Source organism: Hyperoodon ampullatus, assembly GCF_949752795.1.
Source record: "Hyperoodon ampullatus genome assembly, chromosome: X".
Classification (NCBI taxonomy): domain Eukaryota; kingdom Metazoa; phylum Chordata; class Mammalia; order Artiodactyla; family Ziphiidae; genus Hyperoodon; species Hyperoodon ampullatus.
This window is the reverse complement of record NC_136913.1, coordinates 22,293,860-22,314,224: the sequence shown is the minus strand read 5'-3', so window position 1 is coordinate 22,314,224 and position 20,365 is coordinate 22,293,860. Positions and strand designations below refer to the sequence as shown.

Genomic DNA, 20,365 nt, shown 5'->3' with positions numbered 1-20,365 from the left:
GGCTCATAGCATAAACTTGCAATGTCATCGTGAATAAAACCTGCCCCCAAAGACAAATAGCTGTACTAACGCTTCAGAATCTTCTAAACCAGCTGCATGAACTAATACTTGGGGATGAAACCAGAATTCTTCTGGGAATTATTAAAGGTATTGGAGCAATTAAGAAAGCATTATGAGTTAGAACATTGATGGTATAGTCAGTCAACAGTGAATTTTAGATTAATCCTTTGTCTGGTGATTCATTTGTAAATATTTTCTCCCATTCTGAGGGTTGTTTTTCATCCTGTTTGTACTTTCCTTTGTTTTGAAAAATCTTATATGTTTCATTCGGTCCCATTTGTTTATTTTTCTTTTTATTTCCATTACTCTAGGAGGTGGATCAAAAATGATCTTGCTGTGATTTATGTCAGAGTGTTCTTCCTATGTTTTCCTCTAAGAGTTTTATAGTGTCCTGTCTTACATTTAGGTCTCTAATCTATTTTGAGTTCATTTTTCTGTATGGTGTTAGGGAGTGCTATAATTTCATTCTTTTACATTTAGCTATCCAGTTTCCCCAGCACCACTTATTGAAGAGGCTGTCTTTTCTCCATTGTATATCCTTGCCTCCTTTGTCATAGATTAGTTGACCATAGGTGCATGGGTTTATCTCTGGGCTTTCTATCCTGTTCCATTGATCTATATTTCTGTTTTTGTGCCAGTACCATACTGTCTTGATTACTGTAGCTTTGTAGTGTAGTCTGAAGTCAGGGAGTCTGATTTCTCCAGCTCCATTTTTTCTCCTCAGGACTGCTTTGGCTCTTCAGGGTCTTTTTTGTCTCCATACAAATTTTAAGACTTTTTGTTCTAGTTCTGTAAAAAATGCCATTGGTAATTTGACAGGGATTGCATTTAATCTGTAGATTGCTTTGGGTAGTATAGTCACTTTCACAATATTGATTCTTCCAATCCAAGAACATGGTATATCTCTCCGTGTGTTTGTATCATCTTTAATTTCTTTCATCAGTGTCTTATAGTTTTCTGCATACAGGTCTTTTGTCTCCCTAAGTAGGTTTATCCCTAGGTATTTTATTCTTTTTGTTGCAATGATGAATGGGGGTGTTTCCTTAATTTCTCTTTCAGACTTTTCATCATTAGTGTATAGGAATGCAAGAGATTTCTGTGCATTAATTTTGTAACCTGCAACTTTACCAAGTTTATTGATTACCTCTAGTAGTTTTCTGGTGGCATCTTTAGGATTCTCTGTGTATAGTATCATGTCATTTGCAAACAGTGACAGTTTTACTTCTTCTTTTCCAATTTGTATTCCTTTTATTCCTTTATTTGTTTGCAAAAATATTTTCAAATGAATCAACGGACACAGGATTAATCTCCAAAATATATAAACAGCTCATGCAGCTCAATATCAAAAAAACAAACAACCCAATCAAAAAACGGGCAGAATAAAAAGAAATGAAATTGAGCTATTTGTAATGAGGTGGATGGACCTAGAGTCTGTCATACAGAGTGAAGTAAGTCAGAAAGAGAAAGACAAATACTGTATGCTGACACATATATATGGAATTTAAGAAAAAAAAATGTCATGAAGAACATAGGGGTAAGACAGAAATAAAGACACAGACCTACTTGAGAATGGACTTGAGGATATGGGGAGGGGGAAGGGTAAGCTGTGACAAAGCGAAAGAGAGGCATGGACATATATACACTACCAAACGTAAGGTAGATAGATAGTGGGAAGCAGCCACAGAGCACAGGGAGATCAGCTGGGTGCTTTGTGACTGCCTGGAGGGGTGGGATGGGGAGGGTGGGAGGGAGGGAGATGCATGAGGGAAGGGATGTGGGAACAGATGTATATGTATGACTGATTCACTTTGTTATAAAGCAGAAACTAATTTAAAAAAATTTAAAAAAAAAAACGGGCAGAAGACCTAAATAGACATTTCTCCAAAGAAGACATACAGATGGCCAAGAAGCATATGAAAGCTGCTCAACATCACTAATTATTAGAGAAATGCAAATCAAAGCTACAATGAGGTATCGTCTCACACCAGTTAGAATGGGCGTCATCAGAGAATCTACAAGCAACAAATGCTAGAGAGGGTGTGGAGAAAAGGGAACCCTCTTGCTCTGTTGGTGAGAATGTAAATTGATACAGCCACTATGGAGAACAGTATGGAGGTTCCTTCAAAAACTTAAAATAGAATTATCATATGACCCGGCAATCCCACTACTATGCATATACCCAGAGAAAACCATAATTCAAAAAGATACATGCACCCCAGTGTTCACTGCAGCGCTGTTTACAATAGCCAGGTCATGGAAGCAACCTAAATGCCCATTGACAGACGAATGGATAAAGAAGATGTGGTATATATATACAATGGAATATTACTCAACCATAGAAAGGAACAAAATTGGGTCATTTGTCGAGACCTGGTTGGATCTAGAGACTGTCATACAGAGTGAAGTAAGTCAGAAAGAGAAAAACAAATATCGTATATTAACGCATATATGTGGAACCTAGAAAAATGGTACAGGTGAACCAGTTTGCAGGGCAGAAATAGAGACACAGATGTAGAGAACAAATGTATGGACACCAAGGGGGGAAAGTGGTAGGGGGTAGGGGTGGTGGTGTGATGAATTGTGAGATTGGGATTGACATGTATACACTAATATGTATAAAATGGATAACTAATAAGAACCTGCTGTATAAAAAAATAAAGTTCCCAAAAAAATAGTGAATTTTAGGAGAGGATGGCAGCATGAGGGTTTCTTAATTTACATATGGCCAGTGTTCTAGAAAGCTTAGAGTAGTGGTTCTCAACTTTAGTTGCAAATTAGAATCATCTGAGCAGTTTTTCAAAGTTCTAACGCCCCCTGGACCTATTAAATCAGAATTTCTGAGGATGGGATTCCAAAGTGCAGCCAAAGTTGAAAACAAGTGGTCTAGACTAGGCGTTGCTAAACCTTTTAGAATCATCAGCAGGATGGCTAACCTGGACATAAATATCCAGTTGAACAATTATGTGATCACACATGCCTGGACACACCTCTTTCCGTGAGAAAAGAAAGGAAAGCTCATTTCCCACTTGTTCTAAAGACTTTCACTCTTTAAATCTTACAGCATTTAGTGCTGTAACTTCCTATAAATTGAATGATATCTAGGTTACCTAAAACTCTTATGCAAGGCCAGCACTAGCTTTATTAGAAACAGTGTGAAACCACCCCCATCATTAAGCATCAGTCACCAATAGAAACCATAGCCTGACTGTCTCCATGGTTTGGGTTTAGGAAATAGAGAATTATTTTAGTTCAAGCAGTCATCACTTGTTGCTTTATTTTATTACCTTGATGCAGAATCCCGCCTCTGTACACCGACACCGAATTAAATCTCGGAGACAGAGTTTTGGATAAAGTAAAAAAGAATAGCTTTATTGCTTTGCCCTGGAAAGGGGGCCACAGTAGGCTAATGCCCTCAAAACTGTGTGTCCCAGAGGGTGTGATCAGCCTGTAGACATTCTTCTGATTGGTTGGTGGTGACGTAAGTGAGAGTCAGCATCATCAACCTTCTGGTTCCAACTGGTCTGGGGTCTATGTGCTTGTGGGAAACATACCGTTAACTTCTCCCACCTGGTGGGGGCTTCAGTATCTGCAAAACAGCTCAAAGATATTGTTATGTGTATCCCTTGAGGGGGAACCAGGACCCTGCCCCAAGGCTGCACTATTGTTTCTTGACTGCTCATCCCTTGTCTCTGCATCACCTCCCTTCCCTGATTAGCAACTGTTTGAACCTGCCCATTGGAACTCAGGGAAGGTCATGGAGGCTGAATAAAGCCTGTTTCCTGTAATCAAGAAATGGGGGACACAGAAAGACTTTTGTGCCCAGGAACCCCACAGGGTCCTGCTTGGTTTCACCCTCTGTGTTCCTTCCACAGTAAAGACAACTTTCATTTCATTGCCCTTTGTCCTTACCTCTTACTGAATAATTTCTGCCAGTGAGACAAAAGTGCCCAGTCATTAATAGTTCAGGCACAGTCAGTAATTTATTTTATAATCATCCGCTTGAAAAGATCATCCTGGATAAACCTAGAGATTATCATACTAAGTGAAGTAAGTCACACAGAGAAAGACAAATATTATGATACCACTTATATGAGGAATCTAAAAATTGTACAAATGAACTCATTTACAAAACAGAAACAGACTCACAGACATAGAAAACAAACTTATGGTTACCAAAGGGGAAGGGTGGGGGAGAGATTAAAAAAAAAATCATCCTGGAAACACAAAATGTGTTCAAAAGTGGGGGAGGGATATGTCCCCTAGATCAGATGTAAGCAAAGTAAGTCTGCTGAAAAGTTATGTATGTGCATATAAATCTGATGCTTTCCAGAGCTGTATATGTTCTCCTTAGATCAAAAACAAAGATAGTCTTGATGGATTTATTTTCTTTTCCCTCTATTGGCATAATCAATGGTGAGGTACACTTGATGACTTACTATGTTATATCTATACCTCTTTAATACAATGTTGCTTAAAATTCCTGTCAGTATTTACTTGCTTTTTACATGTTGTAGTCCACCTTACATTTTTTAATTAAATTTTTAATTTTGAGATAGTCATAAATTCACAGGCAGTTATGAGAAATAATACAGAAAAATTCCATATATCCCTTACCCAGTGTCTCCCACTGGTAACATCTTGCAAAACTATATCACAACCAGGATATAGGCATTGATACAGTCAAGATACAGGACATTACCAGGTCTAAGGATCCTTTATGTTGCTCTTATACAGCCATATCTGCTCCCCTCCTGCACGACCCGACCCCCACCCCATCCTTAACCACTGGTAACCACTAGTCTATTCTCCATTTCTATAATTTTGTTGCAGGTCTTTGTATAGACTTTCATTTCTTTTGGTAAAGACTTAGGAGTGGAACTGCTGAGTCATGTGGTAAGTATATGTTTAACTTTAAAATAAACAGTTTTTCCAAAGTGGCTGTGCTATTTTACATTCCCACCAGCAGTGTATGAGAGATTTAGTTGTTCTACATCCTCAGCAATAACTATCAGTTTTTATTTTAATTTTTGTTCTAGTGATTATGTATTAGTATCTCACTGTGAGTTTTAATTTGCCCTTCCCTGATGACTAATGAGGAGTGCTTCTTGGCTATTTGCAACTGTTTCTCGTGGATGCACTTGTTCTTTGTTTCTCTTTGTTCTTTGTTTCTCTCTTTCCCCCCTTCTCTGGGTTTAATGGAGCATTTTATATGATTCCATTTTATCTCATCTCTTGGTATATCATTTATACTTCTTTTTTTAAGAACTCTTTTAGTGGTTGCCCTAAGGTTTACAACATACATTTTAAAATAATCGAAGTCCACCTCCAAATAACATCATACTGCTCCATGTGTAGTTTAGGTACCTTATAAGTGAGTATTCCCAAATCCTCCCTCCTGTCCCTTATGACACCCTGCTGGTGTCCAGGAATTGTTTGTTAGTGTAGGAAAATGCCCCACCCACACATTGGAAATTGGGTCTCAGAACACTTATTATCTGGTTTCTGATGAGAAGCCCACTGTAATTCTCATCCTTATTCTTCTATAAGTAAAGTTTCCCACCCTCCACCCCTCACCTCTGGCTTCCTTCAAGATTTTCACCTTGTCCTTTGTGTTTTGTTTGTTTGTTTGGTTGGTTAGTTTCTGGGTTTTCTTCTTTTTTAATAAATTTATTTATTTATTTATTTTTGGCTTCGTTGGGTCTTCATTGCTTGGCTCGGACTTTCTTTAGTTGTGGCGAGCGGGGGCTACTCTTCGTTGCGGTGCACGGGCGTCTCATTGTGGTGGCTTCTCTTGTTGTGGAGCATGGGCTCTAGGTGCATGGGCTTCAGTAGTTGTGGTGCACAGGCTTTAGTAGTTGTGGCCCACGGGCTCTAGAGCACAGTCTAAGTAGTTGTGGTGCACAGGCTTAGTTGCTCTGCGGCATACGGGATCTTCCCAGATCAGGGCTCAAACCCATGTCCCCTGCATTGACAGGTGGATTCTCAACCACTGCGCCACCAGGGAAGCCCTTTTTTTTTTTTTTTTTTTTTGCTTGTTTGGTTTTGGGTTGGGTTTTTTTGGGGGGCAGGGGTTGTTTGTTGCAATTTGAATATGATGTTCCTCGGTATGGGGTTTTTTAAATTTGTTTGTTTGCTTTGGTATTTATCCTGCTTGGTGTTTTCTGAGCTTTCTGGGTCTGGTTGTGTTTGTCATATTAATGATACATTATTTGGAAAGTTCTTGGCCACTATTACTTCAGATATTTCTTCTGCTCTATTTTCTCTTTCTTCCCCACTGGTATTTTGATATTGTTCCCATACTCCTTTCTCTGACTGCAACAGTTGCAATCTATTTCCTCCAAGTCTTGTCCCCTGTTGACTATGATTATTTTTATTCTTCCTCAGGTGAAACAGAAAAGCTGGAGAGAGCTGAAATTCCCTTCCCCAAGCTAGGATAATATTGCAGTATTGCCCTTTGACAAAGTCTTTCCTCTGCAGAGTAGGCCTTTGTGATTGAGAAGATTCTGGAAGGGTTTCCAGTTGGTTGCTCTTCCTCTTCCCCTGCCAAAGCCACCAAGGGATTTTTCTCAGGTCCTCAAGTTGAGAATCTGGTGAGGTTCCTGTAGAAAAAAAGCCCACAAAAGTGTGTGGTCCTCCCTCTGATTGCAGCATACCCCTCAGGAATTTCTTAATTTCATGCTAGTCCATACTCAGCCTCCAGCAATTCATCAACATTGTCATGTAAGTGTTCCCACCAGATTATGGTTCCAGGTAAGCAGATCTCAGCTGTGATTCCCTGTATGTGCCTATCTCTCCAGATTTGGGGATGACAATTTGCCCGTTTTCTCAATTCTTTTTGAGAATTTTCTTGTCTAAGCAAAGTCACTGATTTTCAGTTTATCCATATTTTTCTTGATGTAAGAATGGTAGCAACAGTGTCCACACACTTTACATGTAAGAGCAGAAATGAGAAGTCACTTGGCCATCTCTTGTATACATTCTTTGGTGAATTATTTGTTCAAATCTTTTGCCCATTTTTAAAATTTTGAGTTATTTGAGTTATTTTATTAAGTTACAAGAATTTTTATACATCCTAAATAAAAGTCCTTTTGAGGCAGGAGATAGATGGGCCTCAGGCTGAGCAGCTAGAGTTCATCCCCTGTGGACAAATACTCCAAAATAGCAAGAGGGAGGAGAAGCTGAGCCCTGCCCAGATAAGAGATAAAAGACCACATATTGGGGCTTCCCTGGTGGCGCAGTGGTTGAGAGTCTGCCTGCCGGTGCAGGGGACACGGGTTCGTGCCCCGGTCTGGGAAGATCCCACATGCCGCGGAGCAACTGGGCCCGTGAGCCAAAATTACTGAGCCTGCGCGTCTGGAGCCTGTGCTCCGCAACAAGAGAGGCCGCAATAGTGAGAGGCCCGCGCACCGCGATGAAGAGTGGCCCCCGCTCTCCACAACTAGAGAAAGCCCTCGCACAGAAACGAAGACCCAACACAGCCAAAAATAAATAAATAAAGCAAACTGTCAACAAGTAAAAATAAAACACTATTAAAAAAAAAAAAAAAAAAAGACCACATATTCCTCATTGTCAAAGTCAAGGAGACCTTCCCAACTACACATGCCCAGAAAGGCTCCTTGAAGGTCAAAAAGGGAGGGGGCGCCACCCCATAGTAGGTGATGTCAACCTACCCATAGGCCTCTTTGCTAGAATTCATCTTGGCTAAGAGATGCGTGCGCACACATGGGAGGATGCTGAGATAAACCAAATATGGACTCAGAACCAGCCAAAGCAAGATGATTGGCCAAAGGAAACCCAGAAGAAATGCCCCATAAAAGTGATTCAAACAACCACGAGGGCATGGCTCTCTCTCTAAGCCTGCCCATGTGTCTATCCACATGTACTCTTTTTCCTCCTAATAAGCACTTTACTTGTTTCACTACTTTCCCTCTCTGTGTGGAAATTCAGTTCTACACAGCTGATGGGCCAGGGCCTTGTCACTAGCCACTGGTCCCTTGTGCTCTAGTGGCTAGGATTCAGTGCTCTCACTGCCACGGCCTGACTTCATTCTCTGGCCAGGGAACTGAAATCCTGCTTCAAGCCACTGTAGGCCGAGGCCACCCGAGATCACTTTATAAATACGTGTTTTGCAAATATTTTCTCCCAGTATGTGACTTTTCTTTTTTTGTGTGTGACGTTTTGTTTCATTAACTGTGTCTTTTTTTAAAAAATAAATTTATTTATTTATTTATTTATTTTATTTTTGGCTGCGTTGGGCCTTCGTTGCTGCACGCGGGCTTTCTCTAGTTGTGGCGAGCGGGGGCTACTCTTCATTGTGGTGTGTGGGCTTCTCATTGCAGTGGCTTCTCTTGTTGCGGAGCATGGGCTCTAGGCGCGTGGGCTTCAGTAGTTGTGGCACGTGGGCTCCATAGTTGTGGCTCACAGGCTCTAAAGTGCAGGCTCCGTAGTTGTGGCACACGGGCTTAGTTGCCCTGCAGCATGTGGGATCTTCCCGGACCAGAGTTTGAACCCGTGTCCCCTGCATTGGCAGCCAGATTCTTAACCACTCTGCCACCAGGGAAGCCCAACAATTATTTTCAAAGCAGCTACTATGTACCTAGAACTATGCTAGACAAAGCAAATTATTTCAACTCAGTCCAGAATCTAGCCCTCAGCCACTAGATTCAGAAAATCATACTGTTCATACATTCAGAGATGATCAGACTTTTGATAACAAATTACTTGTAATTAACTGTAATTAAAATAACCAGAAAATGTGAAATAATTCATTAATTTCTACAGTGATTTAGAATACCTCTAGCTGGGCCTGCTTTACTATTTGTGGGGTCAGGACAAGAATATAAATGGAAGCCCATATATCACATGTCTAAATATTTAAAAGTTTGAAATTAGGCTAGCAGACTGTTTGTTATATGGGGTGGGGGGAGCCAGAGCCAGAACCCCTCCTTTGTACCACAGCACGGGGTGCGGCCAGCCCAGATATCCAGATTCTGTTCACATTTTCCTGCTGAAAGGTTGACTACCCCTCGTGCTCAGGGATATACCACTCTGCAGTGAGGTTACCCCCAGGAGGGTGGCCTTGAGGAAGAGGCTGCACACGCCCTGGAAACAGGCTGAGAACATTTTGTCAGAGAACTCCAGAGCATTCTAGAAGGGGTTTGGGGGTCCCAAGGCATGTACCCTGTCCCCATGACCACATGGACTCCTCAGAGGAGGAGAGCCAAAGTAGGGCCCTCTTAAACATGGCACACAAGGCCGTGATCCAGGGCACACCCTGCGTACTGGTGAGGTCCTCGAAAGCCAACAGAATACTGCTGGGGAATTCGTGCAACAGAAGGGTGATTACACCAGCTCTGAAGCTGAGGCCTAGTTGATCACCCATGTCTCCCAGTGTAGAACACCTCGTGGGCCATGAGGATACTTGTCCCCCAAATTCAGGTGTGTACTGTGATAGGGCTGACACAGTTTGCTTCCCCAACAATATTCTTTTCTCTGAAGGTCAGGGGCTGCAAAAGCTCCTCACAGAGTGGGAGAATAGGGGCTGAAATCCAGCCATCCCTCTGCTCACCAAATGGGGCTGCTTCTGTCCAGAGGAGCTCCTTTTTCTAATTTACACAAGGTGCCATATAGGGTAGCTGAGACATGTTGCCCACCCATTTCCAATTCTATGTACCTGGGCAACTAGGCTTCACCCACTGACACAACGCTCAGAGCTCTGGAGCGCCCCCTGTGGTAGACAGGGAATTGTTAATAGGACCCTCCCGAGACCATTTCAGTTCAAGAGGCTCTCAAAAGTACAAGAGACCCCAGAAAGCCACCAATAAGTGTTCAGATAATAGACACTTTCATAATCCAATTAAGGGTAATCGGCTTAATTTACTGACCCAACGAGAGCTGTGATAAGAATACAGAATACAGTTGTATTGGTAGCCCTCATTCCATTCTATTTGCTTTACAGTCAGAATTAATCAAGACCTACCCTCTCAACTTTCTCATGCTTATGACAAACAATCACCTTCTCTAAGCAGGAATTAAATGAGGGAATAGATTGACAGTGATTCTTATTTTCGATGTGAGACAAGAAGCTTGGAAATATAATCAAATGCACTGTTATTCTAATAGATGACAACAAGAGGCAATTTCAAAACAAGCCTCTCTTGTGAACCACTGGGCCTTGATGACACAAGAGTGATTTTTCCATTACTGAGAAGAGCAAACCAGTGCAAATAGAAGTGGATGATGTTTTCCTGACAGCTGAACCAAGCTTCAGTTTAGATTTAGAGAAACCTCCTCTTTGAATCAATCTGTGCTCTGTCGAGTTGGGCCATCATTTCCATGGAGCCAGTGAATCACTCTGGAAGAAATAATGTGCGCAGGACTTCCTTCTTTTTTTCCTCTTTTAGTTTACTACCTGGAACCCACCCTGGGAATGTGGCTTACCTCTGATGTCCAACCCCAGCCTCTTTGAGGGGATGATCCGTGGAGGATAAGAATTAAGATGAGGGAAAACCTAGGAAGGAAGAAGGAAGAGGTATCTGCAAAAATGCTTGGATCTGAAAGTGTTGCAGGGTGAGGGCTATGGGGAACTGGGGGAAGAGGTCCAACACGAATATAACATCTATTTCCTTGGGTTCTGCAGTAGCTTCTACACACAAGTTCTATGGGGTTGCCTCCATATTGCCCTCTAAACTTCCCCCATGCTGAGGATTCTCTCCTAACAGTCCTCGTACCATCTGGAAAAATGAGTGTATTTGTCCTAGTTCTCTCAGGGAAGCAGGCCACTGTGAGCCATGGAGGAAGGGATTTGTTATAGGAAATAGACCTGGCCCATTGTGGGAGGGGCTGGGGGTGTGGAGGTCTGGGAGGTTGGAGGATGAGAGAGGCCACCCACCTGGCAGTCGGAAGCCCAGCACATCTAGCTGCCAAAGTGGAGGAGGAAGCTCACGAGAAGCTTTGGGAAACTCTATGGGGCTGCACACACATCTGATGGTGGGCCTGGGGCTGCTGTTGATCAATAGTGTAGCAGTTGGGAAGAAGATCTGGACACAGAGTGAAGAGAGGGGGGACAGGCTGGGACCCACTGTCACACCCCCCTCTGTTTGTCACCACATCCAACCACCCTCTTCACTCTCTTTGGAAGATTCTGCCTTCCAAATCTTGTGAAAATTCCTCTCTTGGCCAACTCTAACCCAAAGCTAAGGGAATGGGATCCTTGGAAATGTGATTCCAGCTCACCAAGTCAGCACACGAGGACTTCCCTGGCGGTTCAGTGGTTAAGACTCTGCGCTTCCACTGCAGGGGGCACCGGTTTGATCCCTGGTCGGGGAACTAAGACCCTGCAAGCCACGCGGCCAAAAAAAAAAAAAAAAAAAAAAGTCAGCACACTACATACAACCATGCTAGGAAATAAGCAGCAAATTCACTGACAGAGCTTCGCCTGCAACCATACAGCACTGGATCAGAGAAAGTGCGGGATGGATGGATGGATGGACAGACGGAAAGCTTGAAAGGATCCTTCAGCTGATCAGAGCAAGTTTTACCATCCGGAAGATGGAATATGTAAGCAAGCAATTAAGAGTTTTCCTGCCAGGATGGGACATAGGAAATCTTTACATGGCTTAGGTGAATTTAGATAGCAGTTTTTCTGAACTAAGTTATGATACTCATTTTAACAGTCAGCAGCCAAAGTTCCCATAGCACTTTGCTGCAGCCAGATTGAAAAAGAATCTTTTTCAGAGAAAGCCCCAAGCACATGCATATTTAAAGAGTTCTTTTAACGTATAGCATTATCTGAGGGGAAATGACTTTAACACAAATTGTGAAGATTCCACATTGTTAAAATGCACAAATTCACTGCCGATGGTGCTTAGAATAGCTACCTGAAAGAGACAAAATGTTTATTAGAATCAAAGTCCGTTTGAGAGATTTATTTTCTCTATCTTTATTCTCATATTTAACGAAAGTGCTGAGTTGTATGTTAACACTTTAAGGTCTTGACCACTTTTTATGTTGAAAACAAGAGAGAAAATGTTTATCATTCCAGGAGCATAATCAGTTGAGCCAGCACACAATGACACTGTTAATTCACCAACGGAATTTGTTGCCATAGCTCCAGTGAGGGACAGGGTAGATGAAACAATGGCCTTTTTCACCACAACCTGCCTGTCCCCGCGCAACAGGCCATCATTGCGCCCGGCCAGAGCACAGCAACTGTCAATGAACAACAGCCGGAGGAGACAACAGGAGGCTTATGGTAAATAAAGCAAGAGCGCCTGGCAACTTGGATCTCCGCTTATTCAAGCACTGGGACACAGCTAGCTCCTCCGAGCTTGTCTTTAAGCTTAACTTTTGGTAAAGTGCTCCTGTAAATCCTCAGAAAGAAAATTTTCACCTTGTGCCTCAAAAGAACTCCAAAGGGAAGAGAGGACTCTAAAAAAGAGAGAAAGCACATCAGGAGCAGACATGGTGGGTCACCAGGATTGCACCATGGAAGAGGACACCAGGGACAATTGCACCCCCCAGTTCTGGCGCAAGGTAATGTACACGCTTTCTTATTGATTTGTGCCTCTTTGATTATCAAGGTAGGTTCAAAAAGTTAAGTCCCATGTATCTGTGATGGACCTGTGATAATTAATAGAATCACACTCAAAAGAGAAATATTGAGAATTCCCTGGTGGTCCAGTGGTTGGGACTCTGTGCTTTCACTGCCGAGGGCCCGGGTTCAGGCCCTGGTTGGGGAACTAGGATTCCACAGCCGTGCGGTGCAGCCAAAAGAGAAAAAAAAAAGAGAGAAATATTATCCCTTCTTAAGAGAAATATTTTCCCTTCTTAAGGTGATAAAAATGGAAAACTGTGGTTAATGATTCTTTATCCCCTGACTGAGGATGCAAGCACCCTGGACAGAGTTAGAAGACAGGAACAAATTCTCTTCCTAAAAAAAAGGTAAAACCGATACACACTACTATATATAAAATAGATAAACAACAAGGACCTACTGTATAGAACAGGGAACTATATTCAATATCTTGTAATAACCTATCAGGGAAAAGAATCTGAAAAAGAATATATATATATATATATATATATATATATATATATATATATGCGTGTGTATAACTGAATCACTTTGCTGTACATTTGAAACCAGCACAACATTGTAAATCAACTATACTTCAATTAAAAAAATAAAGAAAAAATTTTCAGAAGGTCAAATCAGTATGAGTAAATGTAGGTAGTTCAACGCCAAGAATGATGCTGTAGGAGCCTGAGCGTGCTGGAGAAATATTTTAACAAAATGTTCATTATCCTGTAGAATTAGAAACTTTCCTAGTAGACAAGTCACAAAATCCTGATTAGAACATCCATTTCTGAATTCCTTGCAGTGTAACTATCATATAGGTGATACTACCTTCTATGGTCTTTTATTTGGGGGAGGGGTGCCTAGGGGAATGTGCACTTTAGTGGAGCCTTGTTAAACCTAAGAGTTCTAGACAGAAAAAGTTTAGGCGGTGAGACAAAATAGTAAGCAGGATTCCAGATGATGTGAAGAAGAGATTGATGTAATCTCTCTGCTTCATAGAAAAGCTGTTTTCACAGCACTCCCCAGAGACTGGTTTCTCAGGCCTTAAGACACTTGGCCCTGCTCTTTCCCATCCCAGCACTCCTTCAAAACTTTCCCGTGCCCCTGGGAGTGGCTGGGGATGGCTGGTTAAAGCATCGGATGGCTCAGAAAGGTATCTGGGTCCATATCCACCAGGCACTTGAGCTACATGACTGGTAGACCATTTCCCCCAATCGGTCCCTTCCCTGTTTGCCTCCATATTATCTCAGATTTGGAGAAATTTGTATGTTGAAGACTCATGAGTTTTACCAACTCATTTTATTGAGTTAATGAGGGACTCAGGAGGCATTTTAGTCATTCATTCATTTACTCACTCACTCATGCCTCATTCCAAAAATAGATTTGAAGTGGTATCCAAACAATTAGATTCAGTTCTTGACTGGTCCAAATATGGAAAATTGATTTAATCTTTCTACGTAGAGTTATGTAGAATTCAATCTGCAAATATCACTCTGTACTCCTATACCTTTTGTGAATTGAAAAATAGCCAAAGGCTTCTAATCTCATGGATCTCCTAATAGCGTCACTTATTATCATAATAATAGCTGACATTTTTAGTTCTTAGTAGGTGGCATGCCGTGTCAAAGTACTTTACATGCCTTATTTCATGTGATTGTAACCAATGAAAGTGTTCCAACTCCTAACCACTAGCCTATTCTGCTAATTTGAGCCTCAGTTTCTCCCAGTTAAGTGGAATGGGTTTATTTAACCTCCTTGGGCAAGCAAGATGATTTCTATTATTAATTGTAACAATAATAAATGATTGCATTAACATTTTAATCATGCTTTTCAGTTCTCAATGTACTTTTCATACAGAAGCTGACCTCAATTTCTGTAAATTTAATTTTCTGACTGCCAGCCCTTTTGGGCACCATACATTGATACCCTCAAGCTGACACATGACCATTTAAGGCAATTGCTAATGGTGCTGCTTACCAGCTAATAGTTATAAACATTGTCATTAAATATTGTATCTGAACGGTGAGGTTTTGAATTTAATAATACAGTTGACCCTTGAACAGTGCAAGGGTTAGGGGGCCAACCCTCCGTGCAGTTGAAAATCTGAGTATAACTTAGTCTGCCCTCCGTATCCGAGGATGCAACCATCCAGGGATGGTGTAGTACTGTAGTATTTACTGTTGAAAATAGTAAGTGGACCTGCACAGTTCAAACCCATTGTTCAAGGGTCGACTGTATTTTTAATCTCTCCAAGAATGGAAACTCCCTTTATTTGAAAGAGCTGGTTATTCACTTTCCACATATTTAACTTTAGTACTTGATTGGCACTTATTTTGATAATAGGAGAATGCCTGAACATTATCTCAATTCCTCTTACTCCAAATGCTATGAGGTAGATATGATTTATATTCTCATTTTCAAGTGAAAATTGAGGCTCAAAGAGGTTAAGTAAATTGTCCAATGTAGTTAAGCAGAGGGCTGAAATTCAGATTCTTGGAATCCAGTTTCACTTTTTCTTTCAACCTACACCATCAAATAAGGTAGCCACTAACCACATATGACTGTTTAAATTTAATTTTAATTAATTAAAATGAAATAAAATGTAAAGTTTAGATCCTCACTTGCACTAGCCACATTTCAAGCGCTCAGTAGTCACAGGTGGCTAGTGGCTACCTTATTTGGACACTGCAGATAAGGAATATTCCATCATTGCAGAAAGTTCTATTGGATAATGCTGCTTTAAGCCATATTGTCTCTTTTAGATATGTTGACACATTTCCTCAGAATATATTGCAGTTCTGTCACAAGTTATATGGATTTAAAATTTTACTGTGAAATCTCATTCATGTGAAGTTTCTTCATTTGCATAGCACCAAGTTAACTTTGATCTGCAAATTAATAATATAGATAAGAGTCAAGGAGACATTAAACACACTTCAGAGACCAAAGTTTTTAACCATCAAATAACTCCAGAAGCACTCACTTAGATGTAAGCAATTGATATGATAATTACACATCATTTTTATTTATTCATTAAAACCAGGATCCCCTAAATTGCCCTGGTAGGAAATAATGTGGTTAGCCTAGTTCTTTCTAGCAGCCCTTCTGCTATTCCTAAATTCTATGTAAAATCATTTTATACTATTGACTTACCTTCCTCTCTTCCTTTGGTAAGTCAGTAGCATAAAATACTTTCACGCTGAAAAGTTTTTTTAATTATACTATGATTTTTAAAATTAATATTTGTTTATTTGTCTGTGTCAGGTCTTAGTTGAGGCACATGGGATCTTTGTTGCAGCATGCGGGATCTTTTGTTGCTGCACGCAGGCTCTTCGTTGCAGCTCGCGGGCTTCTCTCTAGTTGTGATGCACAGGCTGTAGAGCACGCAGGCTCCGTAGTTGCAGCTTGCAGGCTTAGTTGCTCCATGGCATGTGAGATCTTAGTTCCCTGACCAGGGATCGAACCCACGTACCCTGCATTGGAAGGCAGATTCTTAACCACTGGTCCACCAGGGAAGTCCCTCATGCTGAAATTTTTACTAGCTCAAGATCTAGTTCCAAAGCCCTTGCTTCTTCCACTATATCCCAGGACTCCCTGGCAGGAGTGCTCCTGTGGGCCCCTCACAGAGGCTGGCACATAGTAGGGGTTCCATGAAAATCTGTTGATTGGTAGACAAAGACAGTTCTTTCAGGATGCCACCCATTGGAGTAGACTCTGATTTTCTACAAAGAATTCATGGATTAAAAAGAAAACTCTCTCGTTTCTTCTTTTTCCTTTACCAGTCTTTTCTGCAAAGCCTTCATGATGAGATAAGGGCTTCCTGTTTGTAAGGAAGATGTTTTCTGGGCACTCAGGTGGGAGTGGGGAGTGCTAAAAGAGATGTATCTAAAAGAGATATTATAGAAACTTTCCAGTGGCTAAGACTCTGTGCTCCCAATGCAGGGGATCTGGGTTTGATCCCTGGTCAGGGAACCAGATACCACATGCTGCAACTAAGAGTTTGCATGCCACAACTAAAGATCCTGCACGTGGCAATGAAGATCCCATGTGCCGCAACTAAGACCCGGTGCAACCAAATAAATAAATAAAATAAAATAAAATAAAATAAAGAGACATTATGGCTTAAAGCAGCGTTATCCAATAGAACTTTCTGCAATGATGGAATATTCTGTATCTGCAGTGTCCAAATAAGGGGTGGGGGTGGGGAGTGCTATCCAGCCTGAGGATTTGGGAACGAAATCTGCCAGCTCCTTCAGAAGGGACAGCTGCCTTCCCACGGCACCAGTCATGGGTTAGGTCCATCAGTCCCTAAATATTATGTTGAGCACTTTTGCCAGGTACAGGTTCTAGGTAACAGGAGAGAGAAGAGAATTTCGATTTCTTTAGAGAAGAATGGCACTTGTATTCCTAAATCTTTAGCTAAGGTGGTTTCTTATAACTTGCTTTGTTTGATCATACCAAACTTCAATGCCTTTTTTAGCAGAAATAAAGCTCAATTCCTCAATTTAGCAGTAAGTTTCAAAGAATATGACTTGTCAATTCCTTATGTTCTCTAAAGGAAATTTATAATGCGTAGGCCATAAGAGAAGAAAGAAAAATTAATAGAAACAATATAAGTGTATGTTGACTATTTAGTCTTTATTTGGAGGAAATTAAACAATTAGAACCCTCCAAATTTCTGAAGTTTAGATATCTGAGCATTTTTTTTCCCGCCACTTGTGGGAGCCAATCTCTGGTTCAGGAAAGGCTAGAAAGAGATCTCTTTGTCATGAAGTCTTTGCCAGCTCCTGTATAATATCTGTGGCAGAGTCAGGACCATTTGAAAACTTAACAAATGTGCCAAAAAGAAAACCACCACAACTGTCTGAGCACTTTTTAAAGGCACTTAAAGGGGAAGTAGATATTACATTTTTACTTTTTGTTCCAAAAAGCAATTAGGCCTTTTTCTTCTCATTCCTCTGTAATTCCTGCACATGACTCCTAATATTACAGGAACAGGCATTTATTTGCACAGCCTTCAGCTAACTCAACAGTCTTTGTCTCCTTTGGAAACTGTATGGTAGATTGATCCAAGGTCACATGTCCTCTGAAACCAATTAGCAGGTGTGTCATCACTGCCATAGGCTGCTCTGCTGATTGTTCTTAGTCTGAAAATTGACAGGTGGAGCACATGCTCCATTCCTGATACAACTGAATCCAAGTCTCTAGAAGACACTAATGTTTCTGCCTAAACTGTAGAGCCTCACCCACTGTGGTCCTCTAAAGCAAGCCTTGACCATCAAGCATCTGAGAACTCTCACAGGCTCACAAAAATGGCTCAATTAGCCTGCAAAAAGATGGGAATAAGAGGCTGGACTTGGGAGTGTGTGAAACCTGGGGTTCCCTTGGTCTTCCAGTGCTGGGAACTATGGAGAGAAAAGGAATCTTACTGGTTTCTCTTATTTTTGTCCTTTATTCTAAGGGACTTGGAGCCAACTCTCAAATACCATGGAGTAAAGAGTATACAAGAACTGGCATAAAATTAATTTTGCCCCATTCTCACAATGAGCCCTCATAATGTGAAAACATACTCTTTATTTCAAACTCACCCCAGGTATTAGGACATTTGAAAAGTTCTCTTTGTCCTTCCATGAACTACAAATCCTCTCTCTCTCTCCCTCTCTTTCTTCCTCTCTCTCTGTCTCTCTCTCTCTCTCTCACACACACATACACACACACACGCAGAAGGAGAAAAGGAATTTAAAAAAATTGGAAAGTATTGGAATGTATGGCCCAGGACAAAAAGGAAAAATACCTGTTTCAAATCTGTTTTCCTCATTCCTTAAGACAGAAATAAAAAGTACAGAAGCATGTAAATAATAATTCTTTTGAAAGCAAAGACCAGTATGATTAGAATTTTTAACAGTACCATCATATTTACAAAAAATTAATCTTTAAGAGTTTGCCCTACATATATATTTTTTACTCTACATATTCTTTGAGAGTGAAGACTATCACATTCGTCTTAGATACTTGGCTCCTGACATACTGTAGATGCTTAGTAAATGTTCGTTGAATGAGTGAAAGGAGTTTAAATTGCTGTTTATTCTATATCCTCTTTGCCCAGGGAGAGTCCTGAGTTTGTCCATCTAAGGTCATCTCTAAGGTTATCTAGGAGAGTGAATGAGTTTCATCCCAGCCTTTGAGACACAGATCAGTGTTGGGTGAATCAACTTCAATTTGACTCCAAAAGCAGAAACTAACACACCATTGTAAAGCAATTACACTCCAATAAAGATGTTAAAAAAATTTGACTCCAGTCTCTAAATTCATATTATCATTAACACCAGCAACAAAGATGTGATCACTGTTTACAAGGCTCTCCACCTCAAATCCTGCCACACTCCTAGGGTTGCTATAGGTTTGTGATATCTGAAGGTTAGGTGGGACCTGCTTAGAGAGATGGCAGACTCACCCTCTACAATTCTTCCTCAGCTTCCCCAGAGATGGGCAGAGCTGGATCAGCCTCCAAGAGAGATGGGTAAGACTTGAACACAAATCTGTCCCATAAGTTCTTTTCCATGTGACTACCACACTTTTTCTTTTTTGTTTTTTTCAGCTGCGTGCAGCATGCGGTATCTTAGTTCCCCGAACAGAGGTCGAATCCGTGCCCAAGGCAGTGGAAGCCCGGAGTCTTAACCACTGGACCACCAGGGAGGCTCCTCATTGCAGTAGTTTCTCTTGTTGCGGAGCACGGGGTCTAGGCGCTCAGGCTTCAGTAGTTGTGGAGCACGGGCTTAGTTGCTCCGCGGCACGTAGGACCTTCCCAGACCAGGACCCCGTGTCCCCTGCGTTGGCAGGCGGATTCTTAACCACTGTGCCACCAGGGAAGTCCAATAAGAGTTTTGAAAAAAAAAATAAGAGTTTTGTAGGGCTTTCTCCATTATACAAGGTAGTGGAGAGTTATAATCACCAGGGAGTACAGAATTTTTCTTACCCTATACAATGCAGACCAGTAGGTCAATTCATTGAAAAATAAAATGGTTATAAGGGAGACTTGTTTTAAAAATGATAAATACATACATTAAACATTATATTTAAATTTAAAATAAATATTATACTTTGTCAATCCTTTAATTGGTCCACTGATTAGAGTTCTGTGTTTTCTTTTTCATTAGGCATACATATATGCAATGTCTCTGATTTCCAAATTTTGTAATTCTAAATGAAGTGAAAACTCAAGATACTTTCAAAATACTCTGAGTATAGAATCCTAGATTTGGGGGTATTTTGTCCCCTATCTTTTATAGTAGTCTTGTTTGCCCCTAATTCAACAGCAATTTTAAAAAGTCACATGACTGTATCTTTTCTTTCTAAAACAATTTAGTTTCTTTAAAAAAAACTTCGTTTCCCATAATTTTATCAATTTACATAACAGTTAATTAAATTATATTGTTACAATCACAAGTAAAATGGGCATAAACAGATTTGGGGAAAAGTTCAGCTAACTCTTGGAAAACGTATAACTCAACTGGTGGGAGCAAAAGTATCCAGGCATTCCCAAGAGTAGCTTACCTACTTAGTCTGAAGCATTCAGAGTGCTCTTAGGACTCTTAGGGGAAATGGACAGCATTGATTAATTCTGCAGGTTGCTTAACTTGGAGGTTATTTAAGAGAATAACTACCATTACTTTTTGGGCATAAAATGTTAATATATTAGTAATCAGAGCAGGAAAGAAATCTTTT

The 20,365-nt window shown here is 40.9% G+C and overlaps 1 protein-coding gene across 1 annotated transcript in view; it reads left to right on the top strand.

Annotated features, from left to right (window-relative positions):
* Positions 1 to 12,522: 12,522 nt before the first annotated feature.
* Positions 12,523 to 20,365, top strand: part of PCYT1B (phosphate cytidylyltransferase 1B, choline) — a gene marked incomplete at both ends in the record, with an annotated part of 159,362 nt that continues 151,519 nt past the window's right edge. The window contains one exon of the mRNA XM_079728284.1: positions 12,523 to 12,594. Within this exon, the coding sequence (XP_079584410.1) occupies positions 12,523 to 12,594 (72 nt within the window). The remainder of the gene's footprint in view (positions 12,595 to 20,365) is intronic.